The following is a 15395-nucleotide window of genomic DNA, read 5'->3' as shown; positions in this document are numbered from 1 at the left end:
TTTGCACTAAACCTGCAAACTCTGCTGACTCGCACTGCACATTTGGATCAAAGTGTCCCGCAAGTTATGGCTGCTCCTGTTTCCGCTGCTGCACCTATGCCTACCAGGAGCATGTCCAGTTCTGCACCTCTACCTCAGCGATATGGAGGCAATCCTAATCAGTGCAGAGGGTTTTTGAACCAGGTGGGTATTTACTTTGAGATGTTACCTCAGGCGTTTCCCTCTGACAGAGCTAAGGTGGGATTTCTCATCTCGTTACTCTCTGACACAGCTCTTGCCTAGGCTAATCCCTTGTGGGAGACTAATAAACCTGTGATTTCAAATTACCCTGAATTTGTGGCCTCCTTTCGAAGGGTATTTGATGTTCCAGCTCATTCCTCCTCTGCTGCTAAACTACTCATGTCCATTCAGCAAGGTACAAGATCGGTTGCTCAGTATGCCATTGAGTTCCGTACGCTTGCAGCAGAGGTAGGCTGGAACAATGAAGCCCTTGTTGCCGCCTTCTTTCATGGGCTCTCTGATGCGATTAAAGACGAAGTTGCTGCCAGAGATTTACCAGAGGATCTCGAGGCATTGGTGTCTTTTTTTAATCCTAATTGACATCAGACTAAGTGAGAGGCCTTTTTTCAAGGAGCGCTTGCGGAAGCCTCCTGTACCGTTGTCTCCTACGTGTTCGTTCCCACCCATGCCTCCCTCTCCTCCCATGCCTCCTGGTCCCGAGTCACCAGGTACTGCTGAGCCGATGCAGTTGGGATTCACACATCTCTCCGCGGCGGAGAATGGCCTTTAGGAGGAGGGAGGGGCTCTGCCTCTATTGTGGGTTACAGGGCCACCTTTTGAAGTCTTGTCCTACACGGCCGGGAAACGCTCACACCTAAGGTCCTGTCAGGGGCAGACCTTAGGTGGTTTATCCTTGTCCCCGGAACCGCTAAAGGAGAAACCTTTGGTCACGGTTGTCCTTTCCTGGGTGGACTCCTCCATAGTCACCCAGGCTCTTGTTGACTCCGGTGCTGCGGGCTATTTCATTAACAGTGCTTTTGTATCCTGTTTTGCCTCGGTCCGTTCCGCTTGCTATTGAGGCCATTGATGGCAGGCCCCTTCAGCCCGCACTCGTTACTCACGAAACCGCTCCGTTGTCCATGGCTGTTGGGGCTCTCCATTTTGAAACCCTCCAGTTCCAGGTGATAAACTCTCCGCATTTTCCGGTTGTTCTGGGTTACCCTGGCTCCAAAAGCACAATCCCAGTCTCGACTGGCGCAGGTCCGAAATTTTGTCGTGGTCTCCGCAATGTATTTCCACTTGTCTTCAGAAACCAGTTAAAGTCTTGTGCACTTCTTCAGTATCTCAATTCCCAGAGGAGTACCGAGAGTTCCTAGACGTTTTTGACAAGGTGCGTGCCGGTACGTTGCCTCCTCACCGGTCTTACGATTGTGCCATAGACCTGCAACCCGGAGCCATTCCTCCTCGGGGCCGGGTTTACCCTCTGTCTGTTGCAGAAAATTGTGCTATGGAGGAGTATGTTGCCGATGCTCTGTTGCGGGGGATCATCCGCAAATCCTGCTCTCCTGCAGGGGCTGGCTTCTTCTTTGTGAAGAAAAAGGGTGGCGAGTTAAGACCATGCATCGATTATAGGGGTCTTAATCGTCTTACCATTAAGAATGCTTACCCTATTCCGCTCATTACGGAACTCTTTGACCGCCTCAAGGGAGCTACTGTCTTTACTAAGCTTGATTTGAGAGGAGCGTACAATCTCGTTAGGATCAAGAAGGGCCACGAATGGAAAACAGCATTTAACACCAGGAGCGGGCATTATGAGTATCTTGTAATGCCCTTTGGCCTATGTAATGCTCCTGCTGTTTTCCAGGAATTTATTAATGATGTCCTACGAGATATGTTGCAACAGTGTGTTGTGGTGTACTTAGACGACATCCTCATACACTCACCCACACTTGAGGCTCATCGTTCTGATGTTACACGGGTTCTTTAGAGACTACGTGAGAATGGCCTGTTTTGTAAACTTGAGAAATGTGAGTTCCATCAGACTCAAGTAACCTAGGTTATGTTATCTCCGTTGCAGGGTTCTCCATGGATCCTGACAAGTTATCTGCAGTTCTGCAGTGGCCTCGCCCAGTTGGTCTTTGGTCTATTCAACGTTTTTTGGGGTTCGCCAATTACTATAGAAAGTTTATTAAAAACTTTTCTTCCTTGGTCAAACCTATCACAGACATGACCCGTAAAGAGAATGATCCACTCCATTGGTCACCTACTGCCATTGAGGCCTTTGATAGTCTTAAGACTGCCTTTGCTGCCGCTCCAGTTCTGGCTCATCCTAACCCTGTCCTGCCTTTCGTTCTTGAGGTCGATGCGTCTGAGACTGGAGTAGGTGCCCTCTTGTCTCAACGTCCTACGCCTGACGGTTCCTTGCATCCGTGTGGTTTCTTCTCTAAGAAATTGTCTCCAGCGGAGTGCAATTATGAAATTGGCGACAGGGAATTACTGGCCATAATTTTGGCACTCAAGTAATGGTGGCATCTTCTCGAGGGAACTAGCTTGCCAGTGCTCATTCTTACTGAGCACAAGAATTTAACTTATCTATCTGAAGGAAAACGTTTGTCGCCCCGACAGGCCAGATGGGCGCTATTTTTGTCTCTATTTAATTATGTGGTCTCCTACCTGCCTGGTAGTAAGAATGTTAGGGCTGATGCCCTCTCTCGACAATTTTCACCTCTGTCCAAGGAGGAGTCTGTACCTACTCCAGTTATACCTCCTGACCATATTTTGGCTACCATACGTACTAATTTGACTTCTCCCTTGGGGGAGGAGATCCTGGCTGCACAAACCAATGCACCTCCTGAGAAACCTAGTGGTAAGTGTTTTGTTCCTGAGAATCTTCAAACTAAACTTTTGCACACTTCCCACTATCCTAAAGCCGCAGGTCACCCAGGCAAGAACCAAATGATTTGGTCTGTCACTCGACAATTCTGGTGGCCAGGTCTTCGTTCTGATGTTGCTGCGTATGTTGCCTCCTGCTCAGTTTGTGCACAGAATAAGACTCCTCGACGTCTTCCTGTGGGGTCTTCTTCAACCTATTGCTAATGGTGAGCGTCCTCTGACACATCTTTCCATGGACTTCATTGTCGAGCTCCCTGTTTCCAGTGGCAATACTGTTATCCTTATGGTGGTTGACTGTTTTTCTAAAATGTCACATTGCATTCCCTTGAAGAAGTTGCCTACCGCTCAGGAGCTTGCTTCAATTTTTGCCCGTGAGGTCTTCCGTTTACATGGGTTACCCAAGGAGATAGTGTCGGACCAGGGTAGCCAGTTTGTCTCCAGATTTTGGCGTTCCTTTTGTGCTCAAATGGGGATCCAGCTCTCCTTCTCCTCGGCATATCACCCTCAATCCAATGGGGCTGCGGAACGGTCTAATCAAGCTCTGGAACAGTTCCTCCATTGCTATGTCTCAGATCACCACAATAATTGGTCTGAACTGTTACCTTGGGCAGAGTTTGCTCGTAATAGTGCTATTAATGCTTCCTCCAAGTTATCCCCGTTCATGGTGAATTATGGGTTTCAACCATCCTTGTTGCCCGATTCATTCATGTCTTAGGGTATTCCGGCTTTGGAGGAGCATCTCTGGCAACTCCGTTCCACGTGGGTGCAGATTCAGGATTGCCTTCATCGTTCTATGCAGCGCCAAAAGTTCCAGGCTGATCGTTGCTATTTTTCATGTCTCCCTCTTGAAACCATTGGTTTGTATGAGTCAACAGCATTATTATGAGGTCAACAGCATTATTGACTCTCGTATGTCCAGGGGCCGTGTACAGTATTTGGTTCATTGGAGGGGCTACGGTCCAGAGGAGTGTTCATGCTCCCGCCCTCCTCCGTGCCTTCCATGCCCGTTTCCCCAATAAGCCTTTTGTCCTCCCGCGGGGGAGGGGTCGTTGAAGGAAGGGTACTGTCAGGGTTTTTTCCTGACTTGTTTGTCATGTGCTGCTGGCAGCCATTTTACTCACCTCTCTTCCTGACTTGGTGCATTGTGGGGGATGCTGCTCACTTCCTGCACTTCCTTTTATGGCCAGACTGGTTTACATTATCCATGTGAGACTGGATGCAGTCTCAGAATTGTGATGTCATCACTTATTATTTAAAGGGCCTCTGTTCAGTATGCTTTGTCCTTGCGTTGTCTCAGACCTGTTTGTGAGAGCTCCTGTGTATTACCTGGCTGTCTGACGTCGTTCCTGGTTCCTGGTTCCTGATCCCTGGCTTGTTCCTGACTCTGCTGTTCTCCTTGTTCCTGATTCCGGCTCGTCTGACTACTTGCTTCGGCTTGTCTGACTACCAGCTCTGGTTTTGATTCCTGGCTTGTTATTTGACGTATGGACTTTTTATTATTTTTTGCTATTAATAAAGGTGTGATTATTTTTGCACTTCTCGTCTCAGTCTGATTCCTGGCACCCTGACAATGTGTACACTTGCTCAAGTTAAGTATTTGATTGTTCTGGATAATCTATTTTTTTAATACTTGGGAATCCTTTATGATTGATGTCTCACAGACTTCCATTAAAGGTGTTTATAAACTTTTAGTGGCAAACCACTGCATCATCAGAATTGATGCATTGTTGTACCCTATATAAATGTCAGAACATATATGCAGGCCAATGTGCTTGCGAGAGCAATTAGACTTGGATAGATAACACTATTTTGAAATCCCTGCTTATGAAGCAACACATTTTACTATGTTTTTTTTTCTATGAGCTTTTATATTTTTGTGCTCATATCAGTCTCTCTGTGTGAGTGCTACCCCAATATGGCTCTCCTTCTCATAGTTATACATCTCTCTCAACACCTTGTGCTAGCCTAATCCCTCTCACCACTCTCTATCATCCTGGCACAGCTTCTGTCACAAATTGGCCTTCATCCACTCTCCTTTTAACTGGACAAGCTTCAAAATTAAAGGGACAGTCAACATTAAAATTGTTATTGTTTAAAAAGTTAGATAACGCCTTTACTACCCATTACCCAACATTTTTATTTTAATTTCTTTATTGAGGAACCAAATAAAAAAAACATACAGGAATTGTGTTGTGAGAAATCAGAAATACATATATATTATATTCCATAGCAATGGAAAGACATGTAAGCAAGTCGGCATCTGAGTAGAAATTAGAAAGGAATACTAATATATAGCCAACAGTTTAAACAAAACCTGTATAGTATATAAAAAACATATTTCAAAGATAATCCTCGTTTTTTTTTCCTCTTTTACAAGAATAGTGAGGCTCCTCTAGGGCCTCCATCTTAAACTGCTACATGTCATTTCAGGAGGACAATAAAGATATATAGTCCTTTTTAGGACTTCTAAGAACTATTAAACCCATTCAACATACTTATGGTAAATATAGTGTAATATATAAGCAAACAATTAACCCCTGTGTACAATAGACAAATCATGTGAATGTATAGTCCCCAAAAGAAAAAACAATAGCCTCTCCTGGGCCTGAACCTTTAACTACTACCAATAAGGGGACTGGATAGGGACTTGTTACAAAAATATAATGAATAGGGCCACTCTTGGACTCTTAAGATCATAGATGATCACAGTAGCACTATTGGAATATATTAATCACATTTATAGTAACTACACTAGTATATAAAGTATGTAATGTCAATCAACATAAGGAAAGGGATGATATGAAAGGCAAGAAGCTTATTAACATCAGAATATAGAATAATCTAGCGACATAGGATTATAGTAAAGACAGCACTCTCCACTGAATAACTGATAATGAATAAAATTATCATCCCACCTAATGGATATTAGATATAGACTATGGGCACACAACACTCTAAGGCAGGGACAACAATCCCATCACATATTATTGACATGTTTTAATCTAGAGTACATGTGAAGATGTTACTCAGTTCATCTAGATTCCTCAATAGAACTAGTTGCTTCTTAAGAATAAAATACTAGCTTTTGATGGTGAGTGGGGAGTGACAATGGAATCTGTGTTCCTATTGTTTATGAAATAAACAAAATGTTTACGGGAGGGCAGAGTGTGACATATGAGAATCGCGGTTTCAAGGCTACTAGAGCTAACCGAATATGGTATCTATCTAGCTCTCTCAAAATGAATCAATTTGAAAGCAAATTATGTATGATAATGAAACCGCTTTAACTCCAACTGGATATACAAATATAGTTATGGCTATGAAAGCCAGGCACCCTGACTGAATTAATCAGGTATATCATTTGAGTACTAGGTTACCTTTATATGAGAGTATAGAGTAAATCATATAGCTATCTCAATTGAAGAGTATATACCTATATTGCTACTTAGAGAGTCAGGACTATCACTAGAATACTATTATTCACCCTAATAGAGGTGATCTAGGAGGCTGTGTTGAAGTTTAGTATATAAAATACCTCTAAATACATCTATACCAGGGAAACAATGGGCATTCAATCCACTATAAAAGTATATGGAATAACACTCTTAACAAAACAAATAAGCAGGGCATGCAGAGTGAAAAAAGTATATGCCAGTAGCACTTCGTTAATAATTTCAAACACTTCTAGGTATATACACTAATACTAAAAATACATTAATAAGTCACTGTATAAAACTTAGCAGCCTACTCCTCTCTAATCTGCATAAGTGCATGCTACCTGTCTAATATAGCGCTCTGAACATAACATAAATACAGAGCACACAATACAGAAAAGAAAAAAAAAAAAATGGCAATAAAACAAAATAAAAAAAAGGGGCCTATCAAATATAACGATAAACCAATATTGAAAGTTTATTTGCAGTAGCCAAATAAGTATCTGCCTAGAGTGTAATATTCTACCCGATTCCAGCTTTACTAGCACCGTGCTGCATCAGAGTTAGGCAAAATGTCTCCTGCTTCCCAAGAGCGATGCACGGCGTCATCCAGGAGTGAAAGTTAAAGTCCTCAACTGCCCAAGAGCAGTACACTAGTAGGAAGGATATTGTTGCATATCTATCCGCTCCACGCGGACCCTGGGCGACTGCTCGTTTACTCATCTGCCACATAAACTCTAAACTCCTTCCGGTCAAGAAGCTAGGGCCCCTCGCCTCTGACCGTGACAAAGTATGAGGATACGCTATATTGTCCTGCGGCTCAACTTCCACATCGGCTGATTCTCCAGACTGGCATATCTGAGCATCTAACACCCCCTCCCAGGGACCGGCCATATCCCACGAGGGTAGGTCAGTCAATACATAGTAGCACTGTCCAGCGTCCCGCTTCTGTTGCGCGCCTTCCGAAAGCGCTTGAGGTGGTGATATGACTGCTGTAGTCTGCGGCTTTCCAGTCTGAGCTGTCGGCAGGAGGGCGCCAAATGCCCGGATTACAGCCACTTCGAAATCATCAAAGATGGCTTGCAGGTTATGTAGAAGTTCCTCCATGAGGACCGTTATGAAGTTTTGAGTAAAGTCACTGTAAGTAGTATTCACTGTAGAATTGGCAAGTAACCCGCTCAGCAGAGGAGATCAATGCGTGGCGTCACAAACCACTACCACTAGACCTTTAGGCCTCCCCATACAACAGCTTCTTCAGTGGCCGAAAAGTTGCGTTATATAGCCATAGCCAGAATACACATGAAGCGATAGTATCACAGTGTTCTTCAGTAAGTTTGGCTGTATAAAAATCATAGATAGACAAAGTTATTAATTCTTAAATCTAGTAAGGGCTCAGGAGCTCTGCAGAGCTGCGTCTTGCTGCTTCGGTGCCTGGCTCCGCCCCCCTACCCAACATTTTTATATTGATATACTTTATAACATTTATACCTCTAAATGTCTGCCTGTTTCTAAGCCACTATAGACAGCCTCTTAATCACACGCTTTTTTTGTTTGCTTTTCACAACGGGAGACTGCTAGTTCATGTGGGCAATTTAGATAACATTGTGCTCATGCCCGTGGGTTCTGCACAACACAGCTAAAATGCAAGTCAATAGATAATAAATAAAAAGTCACATGATCAGGGGGCTATCAAAAGAGGCTTAGATACAAGGTAATCACAGAGGTTAAAAGTATATTAATATAACCATGTTGGTTATGCAAAACTTGGGAATGAGTATTAAAAGGGATTATCTATCTTTTTAAACAATATTTATTTTTGAGTTGACTGTCCCTTTAAGCTTAACTGAGGATCCAGCTACATATTATTTATAGAGTCCAAGAAAGGGTCTTTGTGTATAGACAAGTAAAATATTTTAAAACATGTCTATTGGCTATGGCTTCCTGGCTCCTGTACCTGCCAAACTCTAAGTTATAGAATTTGTTCAATAATGCCTGAATAAATGAGTAATAATGAAGAATAGACTCTCCATAAAATAGTAGAGGATTTTGAGATTTTCTCTCCCTTGAGAGGCCTAAAATGTGTTAATAATGCAGTTAAATCACTTTTTTACTAGATTAACCCCTTAACGACTGAGGACGTGCAGGGTACGTCCTCAGAAAAAAGGCAGTTAATGCCTGAGAACGTACCCTGCACGTCCTCAGTGTGGAAAGCAGCTGGAAGCGATCCTGCTCGCTTCCAGCTGCTTTCCGGTTATTGCAGTGATGCCTCGATATGGAGGCATCCTGCAATAACCTTTTTAAGTCATCCGGTGCAGAGAGAGCCACTCTGTGGCCCTCTCTGCACCGGAGATCGGTGGCTACCTGCGTTGGTGGGTGGGAGCCGGACCGGGAGGCGGGTGGCGGCCATCGATGGCCATGTGGATGTGAAGGGGGGCGGGATCGTGGGCGGGGGTGGCTGGGGGCGCGCACGGGCGCGCGCGCGTGCACGGGAGGGTGGGGGCGGGCGCGTGCACGGGGAGGGAGCGGGTGGGAACCGCTACACTGCAGAAAATGGGAAATAAAAAAGATATAAAAAAATAAAATTTTAAACAATCAGCAAGGTGGTGGGGGTTTGTCTGTGGGGGGTGGGGGGGGGAAGCTACACTACAGAAAAAAACAAAAAAAACAGAAAAAAAGCATTTTTTATTGTAAACTGGGTACTGGCAGACAGCTGCCAGTACCCAAGATGGCCCCCAATAAGGCAGAGGGGAGGGTTAGAGAGCGGTTTTGGGGGGGATCAGGGAGGTTGGGGGCTAAGGGGGGGATCCTACACAGTAGCATATGTAAATAGGCTAAAAAAAAATCATTTTTTTTTAAAAACCCTTTTATTTTAGTACTGGCAGACTTTCTGCCAGTACTTAAGATGGCGGGGGACAATTGTGGGGTGGGGGAGGGAAGGGAGCTGTTTGGGAGGGATCAGGGGGTGGGATGTGTCAGATGGGAGGCTGATCTCTACACTAAAGCTAAAATTAACCCTGCAAGCTCACTACAAACTCCCTAATTAACCCTTTCACTGCTAGCCATAATACACGTGTGAGGCGCAACAGGATTTAGTGGCCTTCTAATTACCAGAAAGCAACGCCAAAGTCATATATGTCTGCTATTTCTGAACAAAGGGGATCCCAGACAAGCATTTACAACCATTTGTGCCATAATTGCACAAGCTGTTTGTAAATGATTTCAGTGAGAAACCTAAAATTGTGAAAAATTTTACGTTTTTTTTAATTTGATCGCATTTGGCGGTGAAATGGTGGCATGAAATATACCAAAATGTGCCTAGATCAATACTTGGGGTTGTCTACTACACTACACTAAAGCTAAAATTAACCCTACAAGCTCCCTAAAAGCTCCCTAATTAACCCCTTAACTGCTGGGCATGATACACTTGTGGTGCGCAGTGGCATTTAGCGGCCTTCTAATTACCAAAAAGCAACGCCAAAGCCATATATGTGTGCTATTTCTGAACAAAGGGGATCCCAGAGAAGAATTTACAACCATTTATGCCATAATTGCACAAGCTGTTTGTAAATGATTTCAGTGAGAAACCTAAAGTTTGTGAAAAAATTTGTGAAAAAGTGAACAATTTTTTGTATTTGATCACATTTGGCGGTGAAATGGTGGTATGAAATATACCAAAATTGGCCTAGATCAATACTTTGGGATGTCTACAAAAAAAAAATATATACATGTCAAGGGATATTCAGGGATTCCTGAAAGATATCAGTGTTCTAATGTAACTAGCGCTAATTTTGGAAAAAAATGGTTTGGAAATAGCAAAGTGCTACTTGTATTTATGGCCCTATAACTTGCAAAAAAAGCAAAGAACGTGTAAACATTGGGTATTTCTAAACTCAGGACAAAATTTAGAAACTATTTAGCATGGGTGTTTTTTGGTGGTTTTAGATATGTAACAGATTTTGGGGGTCAAAGTTAGAAAAAGTGTGTTTTTTTTCCATTTTTCCTCATATTTTATCATTTTTTTTATAGTAAATTATAAGATATGATGAAAATAATGGTATCTTTAGAAAGTCCATTTAATGGCGAGAAAAACGGTATATAATATGTGTGGGTACAGTAAATGAATAAGAAGAAAATTACAGCTAAACACAAACACCGCAAAAATGTAAAAATAGCCTTGGTCCCAAATGGACAGAAAATGGAAAAGTGCTCTGGTCACTAAGGGGTTAATAATGTGTTCTTTTTTATTTGTAGAGGAAACAAAGAATAATGAACCTACTACACCTATTTCATCACCTGCCTCCATATCATTTAGTAGACAAAGAGGGGACATTGGTGCATTCTTAAGAAAGAAGAAAACGAGTGATATCTACTTTGTTCTGCTTGTGTGGGCTATATTTATCGTACAGCTATGGCTTAATCTGTGGATAATACAACTTCTTCCGGTGCCGATTGCAGGTTATAAATCTATAAGTGTTTAGCACTCTTTTCTATGTATTTATTAATTTACAGCAAACTTGTGGTTGTCTATAAAGTAGAACTGTAACCAGTGCACATGTATAAATGAGTAATGTGCAGCACATTATTTGCTATGACATTGTTTCAGTATTCTCAGACACATTTGTATTTATCATTCTTGATCAGGTTTTGCTAATTTTTGTTTTAGGATTACATTATTATTGTTATATGAATAGTATTCCTTCTTACAGTTAGGTCATGTTTTGATTATTTCTTTGCTATACACTTTTTTTTTATTAGTTTACTTGTACATATTAGATTTAAAGGGACACAAAACTCATTTTATTTTTTTCATTATTCAGACAGAACATACACTTTTAATCAACATGCAATTTACTTTTATTATCAAGTATGCCTCATTACCTTGATATCCTTTGCTATAGTTGAACACATTTAGTCAACCAATCACAGGAGATGAATGTATGCAGGCACCAATCAGCAGCTAGCTCCCACTAGTGTAGGATATGTGCATATTAATTTTCAACAATGAATACCAAGAGAACAAAGTACATTTGAAAATAGAAGTAAATTTAAAAGTGTCTTAAAATGACATGACATGCTCTATCTGATTAATGCAAGTTTCATTTGGACTTTCCCATCTCTTTAACACCAATACATTTAGACTAGGTTCACTCATATAGGTTTAGGGCACACGTCACACACACATTCTTGGCCCTTTACTTTCCTACCTACTCTTATCATATTCCTTATGGCTATATCCCGTCCCCAAAACCTCAGTATTTTTTTATTTTTAACACTTTGATCCCATTTCTTAACTCTTCATTAAAACCCATGTTCTTTATAAAAGGCTAGATTACAAGTGGTGTTTCCTGCAAGCGATATCAGGTTTATCGTAAAAAGTACAAACAAATACATCAACAATATATATAAAAGTGCAGTAACAATCATAATAACACTGTCTGATAAAAAATATTATTAAAAAAGTTTGCACAAAAAAGATATAAGGGCTAAAAGATATGAGGTCTCAGGTGTTAGAAAAAAAAAGGACTGCAAAGGGCTTTTACATCATACATATACATGTCTAAATATATATGTATATATGTGTGTGTATTTACAAACATATATACACATATAGACACAATACATATGTGTGTGTATATATATATATATATATATATATATATATATATATAAATGCATTGGAGCCCTATTCCTATATCTATCTATCTATCTATCTATCTATCTATCTATCTATCTATCTATCTATCTATAATCATATATATATATATATACTGACCATATTGCCGCTTTAAAAAGGGACATATATGAAAAATACATATGTCAGGGCTGTTAAAAGAAATGCTTTGAATAATGTTCTGTTATTAGAACCCTGACATATGCATTTTTCATATGTGTCCCCTTTTAAAGCGGCAATATGGTCAGTTTACATATATATATATATATATATATATATATATACACACACATGTGTGTGTATAGATATATATTTAACCAAAAAACATCTGAATAGGTATTTATGAGTAAATAGAACATATTCTGCTATGTGAAGAACATTGGAATGTGAAATATTTATTTTTTTGATGTCAGGTTAGCTTGAGTTTGCGTACAAATAGGGTGTTCTATGGATGGGAATACGTTAACACAGTCGCAATATTCTACCTTCGGATGTTTCATATTATCATTGGTAGGTGTAATAAGTTGCAGGTATCTAATGTGTGTATTCTTTAAATGGACAGTCAAAATTAAACTTCATTATTCAGATAGAGCTTGACATTTTGAACAACTTTCCGATTGATCAAGTTTGCTTTATTAAAAAGTAAATCTACTGAAGCTGATAGGAGCTTACAAGCGTTCACATGTCTTTAGTATTCCAGTGTTGCAACTATGTATAACATTGCTATGAAGATTGCTGCAGACACTGCTGCCTGATGGCTAAAGACAAAAGCACACTCCTGAGCTTATCCTTTATCAATGGATACAAAGAGAACTAAGCAAAAAAGATAATAGAAGTAAATTGGAAAATTGTTTAAAATATAATGTTCTATCCAATCCATATAACTTTTAAGTTGACTTTACTGTCCATTTTAATGTATTGTGTATGAAAAGCCTAAGACCATTTTGTTTTAATTCCGGAAATTGTTAGTTTATATCTGAAAGTAAACAGTGATTTGTAAAATTCATCCCTACAAAATAGTGTGAGTTTAAAATACTTTTAAAACATTTATTAGTCATTTTCAAAACTACATGAAAACTCTGGAATGTTTATCTTATGTCCCTTAATCATAGAGAGTAAAGGCAAGTTGTAAATAAGTTTGTTAAATAGCTATCAAGCCGGTTTAGGGAATTTAGATTGTTTATTGAAATCTAGTAAAAATAATTTGTTTATATGCCTGTATAGGGGGTGAATAATTTGTTTATATGCCTGTATAGGGAGTGAATAATTTGTTTATATGCCTGCATATGGAGTGAATAATTTGTTTATATGCCTGTATAGGGAGTGAATAATTTGTTTATATGCCTGTATAGGGAGTGAATAATTTGTTTATATGCCTGTATAGGGAGTGAATAATTTATTTATATGCCTGTATAGGGAGTGAATAATTTGTTTATATGCCTGTATAGGGAGTGAATAATTTGTTTATATGCCTGTATAGGGAGTGAATAATTTGTTTATATGCCTGTATAGGGAGTGAATAATTTGTTTATATGCCTGCATATGGAGTGAATAATTTGTTTATATGCCTGTATAGGGAGTGAATAATTTGTTTATATGCCTGTATAGGGAGTGAATAATTTGTTTATATGCCTGTATAGGGAGTGAATAATTTATTTATATGCCTGTATAGGGAGTGAATAATTTGTTTATATGCCTGTATAGGGAGTGAATAATTTGTTTATATGCCTGTATAGGGAGTGAATAATTTGTTTATATGCCTGTATAGGGAGTGAATAATTTGTTTATATGCCTGTATAGGGAGTGAATAATTTATTTATATGCCTGTATAGGGAGTGAATAATTTATTTATATGCCTGTATAGGGAGTGAATAATTTGTTTATATGCCTGTATAGGGAGTGAATAATTTGTTTATATGCCTGTATAGGGAGTGAATAATTTGTTTATATGCCTGTATAGGGAGTGAATAATTTGTTTATATGCCTGTATAGGGAGTGAATAATTTGTTTATATGCCTGTATAGGGAGTGAATAATTTGTTTATATGCCTGTATAGGGAGTGAATAATTTGTTTATATGCCTGTATAGGGAGTGAATAATTTATTTATATGCCTGCATAGGGAGTGAATAATTTGTTTATATGCCTGCATAGGGAGTGAATAATTTGTTTATATGCCTGTATAGGGAGTGAATAATTTGTTTATATGCCTGTATAGGGAGTGAATATTTTGTTTATATGCCTGTATAGGGAGTGAATAATTTGTTTATATGCCTGTATAGGGAGTGAATAATTTGTTTATATGCCTGTATAGGGAGTGAATAATTTATTTATATGCCTGTATAGGGAGTGAATAATTTGTTTATATGCCTGTATAGGGAGTGAATAATTTGTTTATATGCCTGTATAGGGAGTGAATAATTTGTTTATATGCCTGCATAGGGAGTGAATAATTTGTTTATATGCCTGCATAGGGAGTGAATAATTTGTTTATATGCCTGCATATGGAGTGAATAATTTATTTATATGCCTGTATAGGGAGTGAATCATTTGTTTATATGCCTGTATAGGGAGTGAATCATTTGTTTATATGCCTGTATAGGGAATGAATCATTTATTTATATGCCTGTATAGGGAGTGAATAATTTGTTTATATGCCTGTATAGGGACTGAATCATTTGTTTATATGCCTGTATAGGGAGTGAATCATTTGTTTATATGCCTGTATAGGGAGTGAATCATTTGTTTATATGCCTGTATAGGGAGTGAATAATTTGTTTATATGCCTGTATAGGGAGTGAATAATTTGTTTATATGCCTGCATAGGGAGTGAATAATTTGTTTATATGCCTGTATAGGGAGTGAATAATTTGTTTATATGCCTGTATAGGGAGTGAATAATTTGTTTATATGCCTGTATAGGGAGTGAATAATTTGTTTATATGCCTGTATATGGAGTGAATAATTTGTTTATATGCCTGTATAGGGAGTGAATAATTTGTTTATATGCCTGTATAGGGAGTGAATAATTTGTTTATATGCCTGTATAGGGAGTGAATAATTTGTTTATATGCCTGTATAGGGAGTGAATAATTTGTTTATATGCCTGTATGGGGAGTGAATAATTTATTTATATGCCTGTATAAGGAGTGAATAATTTGTTTATATGCCTGTATGGGGAGTGAATAATTTGTTTATATGCCTGTATGGGGAGTGAATAATTTGTTTATATGCCTGTATGGGGAGTGAATAATTTGTTTATATGCCTGTATGGGGAGTGAATAATTTGTTTATATGCCTGTATAGGGAGTGTCGGACAAGCACAATTTCCACACAAAGGCAAACAAAATAATTAATGAATGTATATTACAAAGTTTTAGTTGTTTTTTTACCTAAGCAT

The 15395-nt window shown here is 39.3% G+C and overlaps 1 protein-coding gene across 2 annotated transcripts in view; it reads left to right on the top strand.

The window, feature by feature from the left end:
• Positions 1–15395, top strand: part of LOC128660611 (transmembrane protein 245) — a 252964-nt gene that overhangs the window by 79710 nt on the left and 157859 nt on the right. For both annotated transcript variants that reach the window (XM_053714539.1, XM_053714538.1), the window contains exon 5: positions 10578–10781. In XM_053714539.1, coding sequence (XP_053570514.1) covers positions 10578–10781 — 204 coding nt within the window. The remainder of the gene's footprint in view (positions 1–10577; positions 10782–15395) is intronic.

The sequence above is a fragment of the Bombina bombina genome, chromosome 5 (assembly GCF_027579735.1).
Source record: "Bombina bombina isolate aBomBom1 chromosome 5, aBomBom1.pri, whole genome shotgun sequence".
In the NCBI taxonomy this organism is placed as follows: Eukaryota; Metazoa; Chordata; class Amphibia; order Anura; family Bombinatoridae; genus Bombina; species Bombina bombina.
Note: the sequence above shows the minus strand (reverse complement) of the source record. Positions and strands in the feature narration are given on the sequence as shown.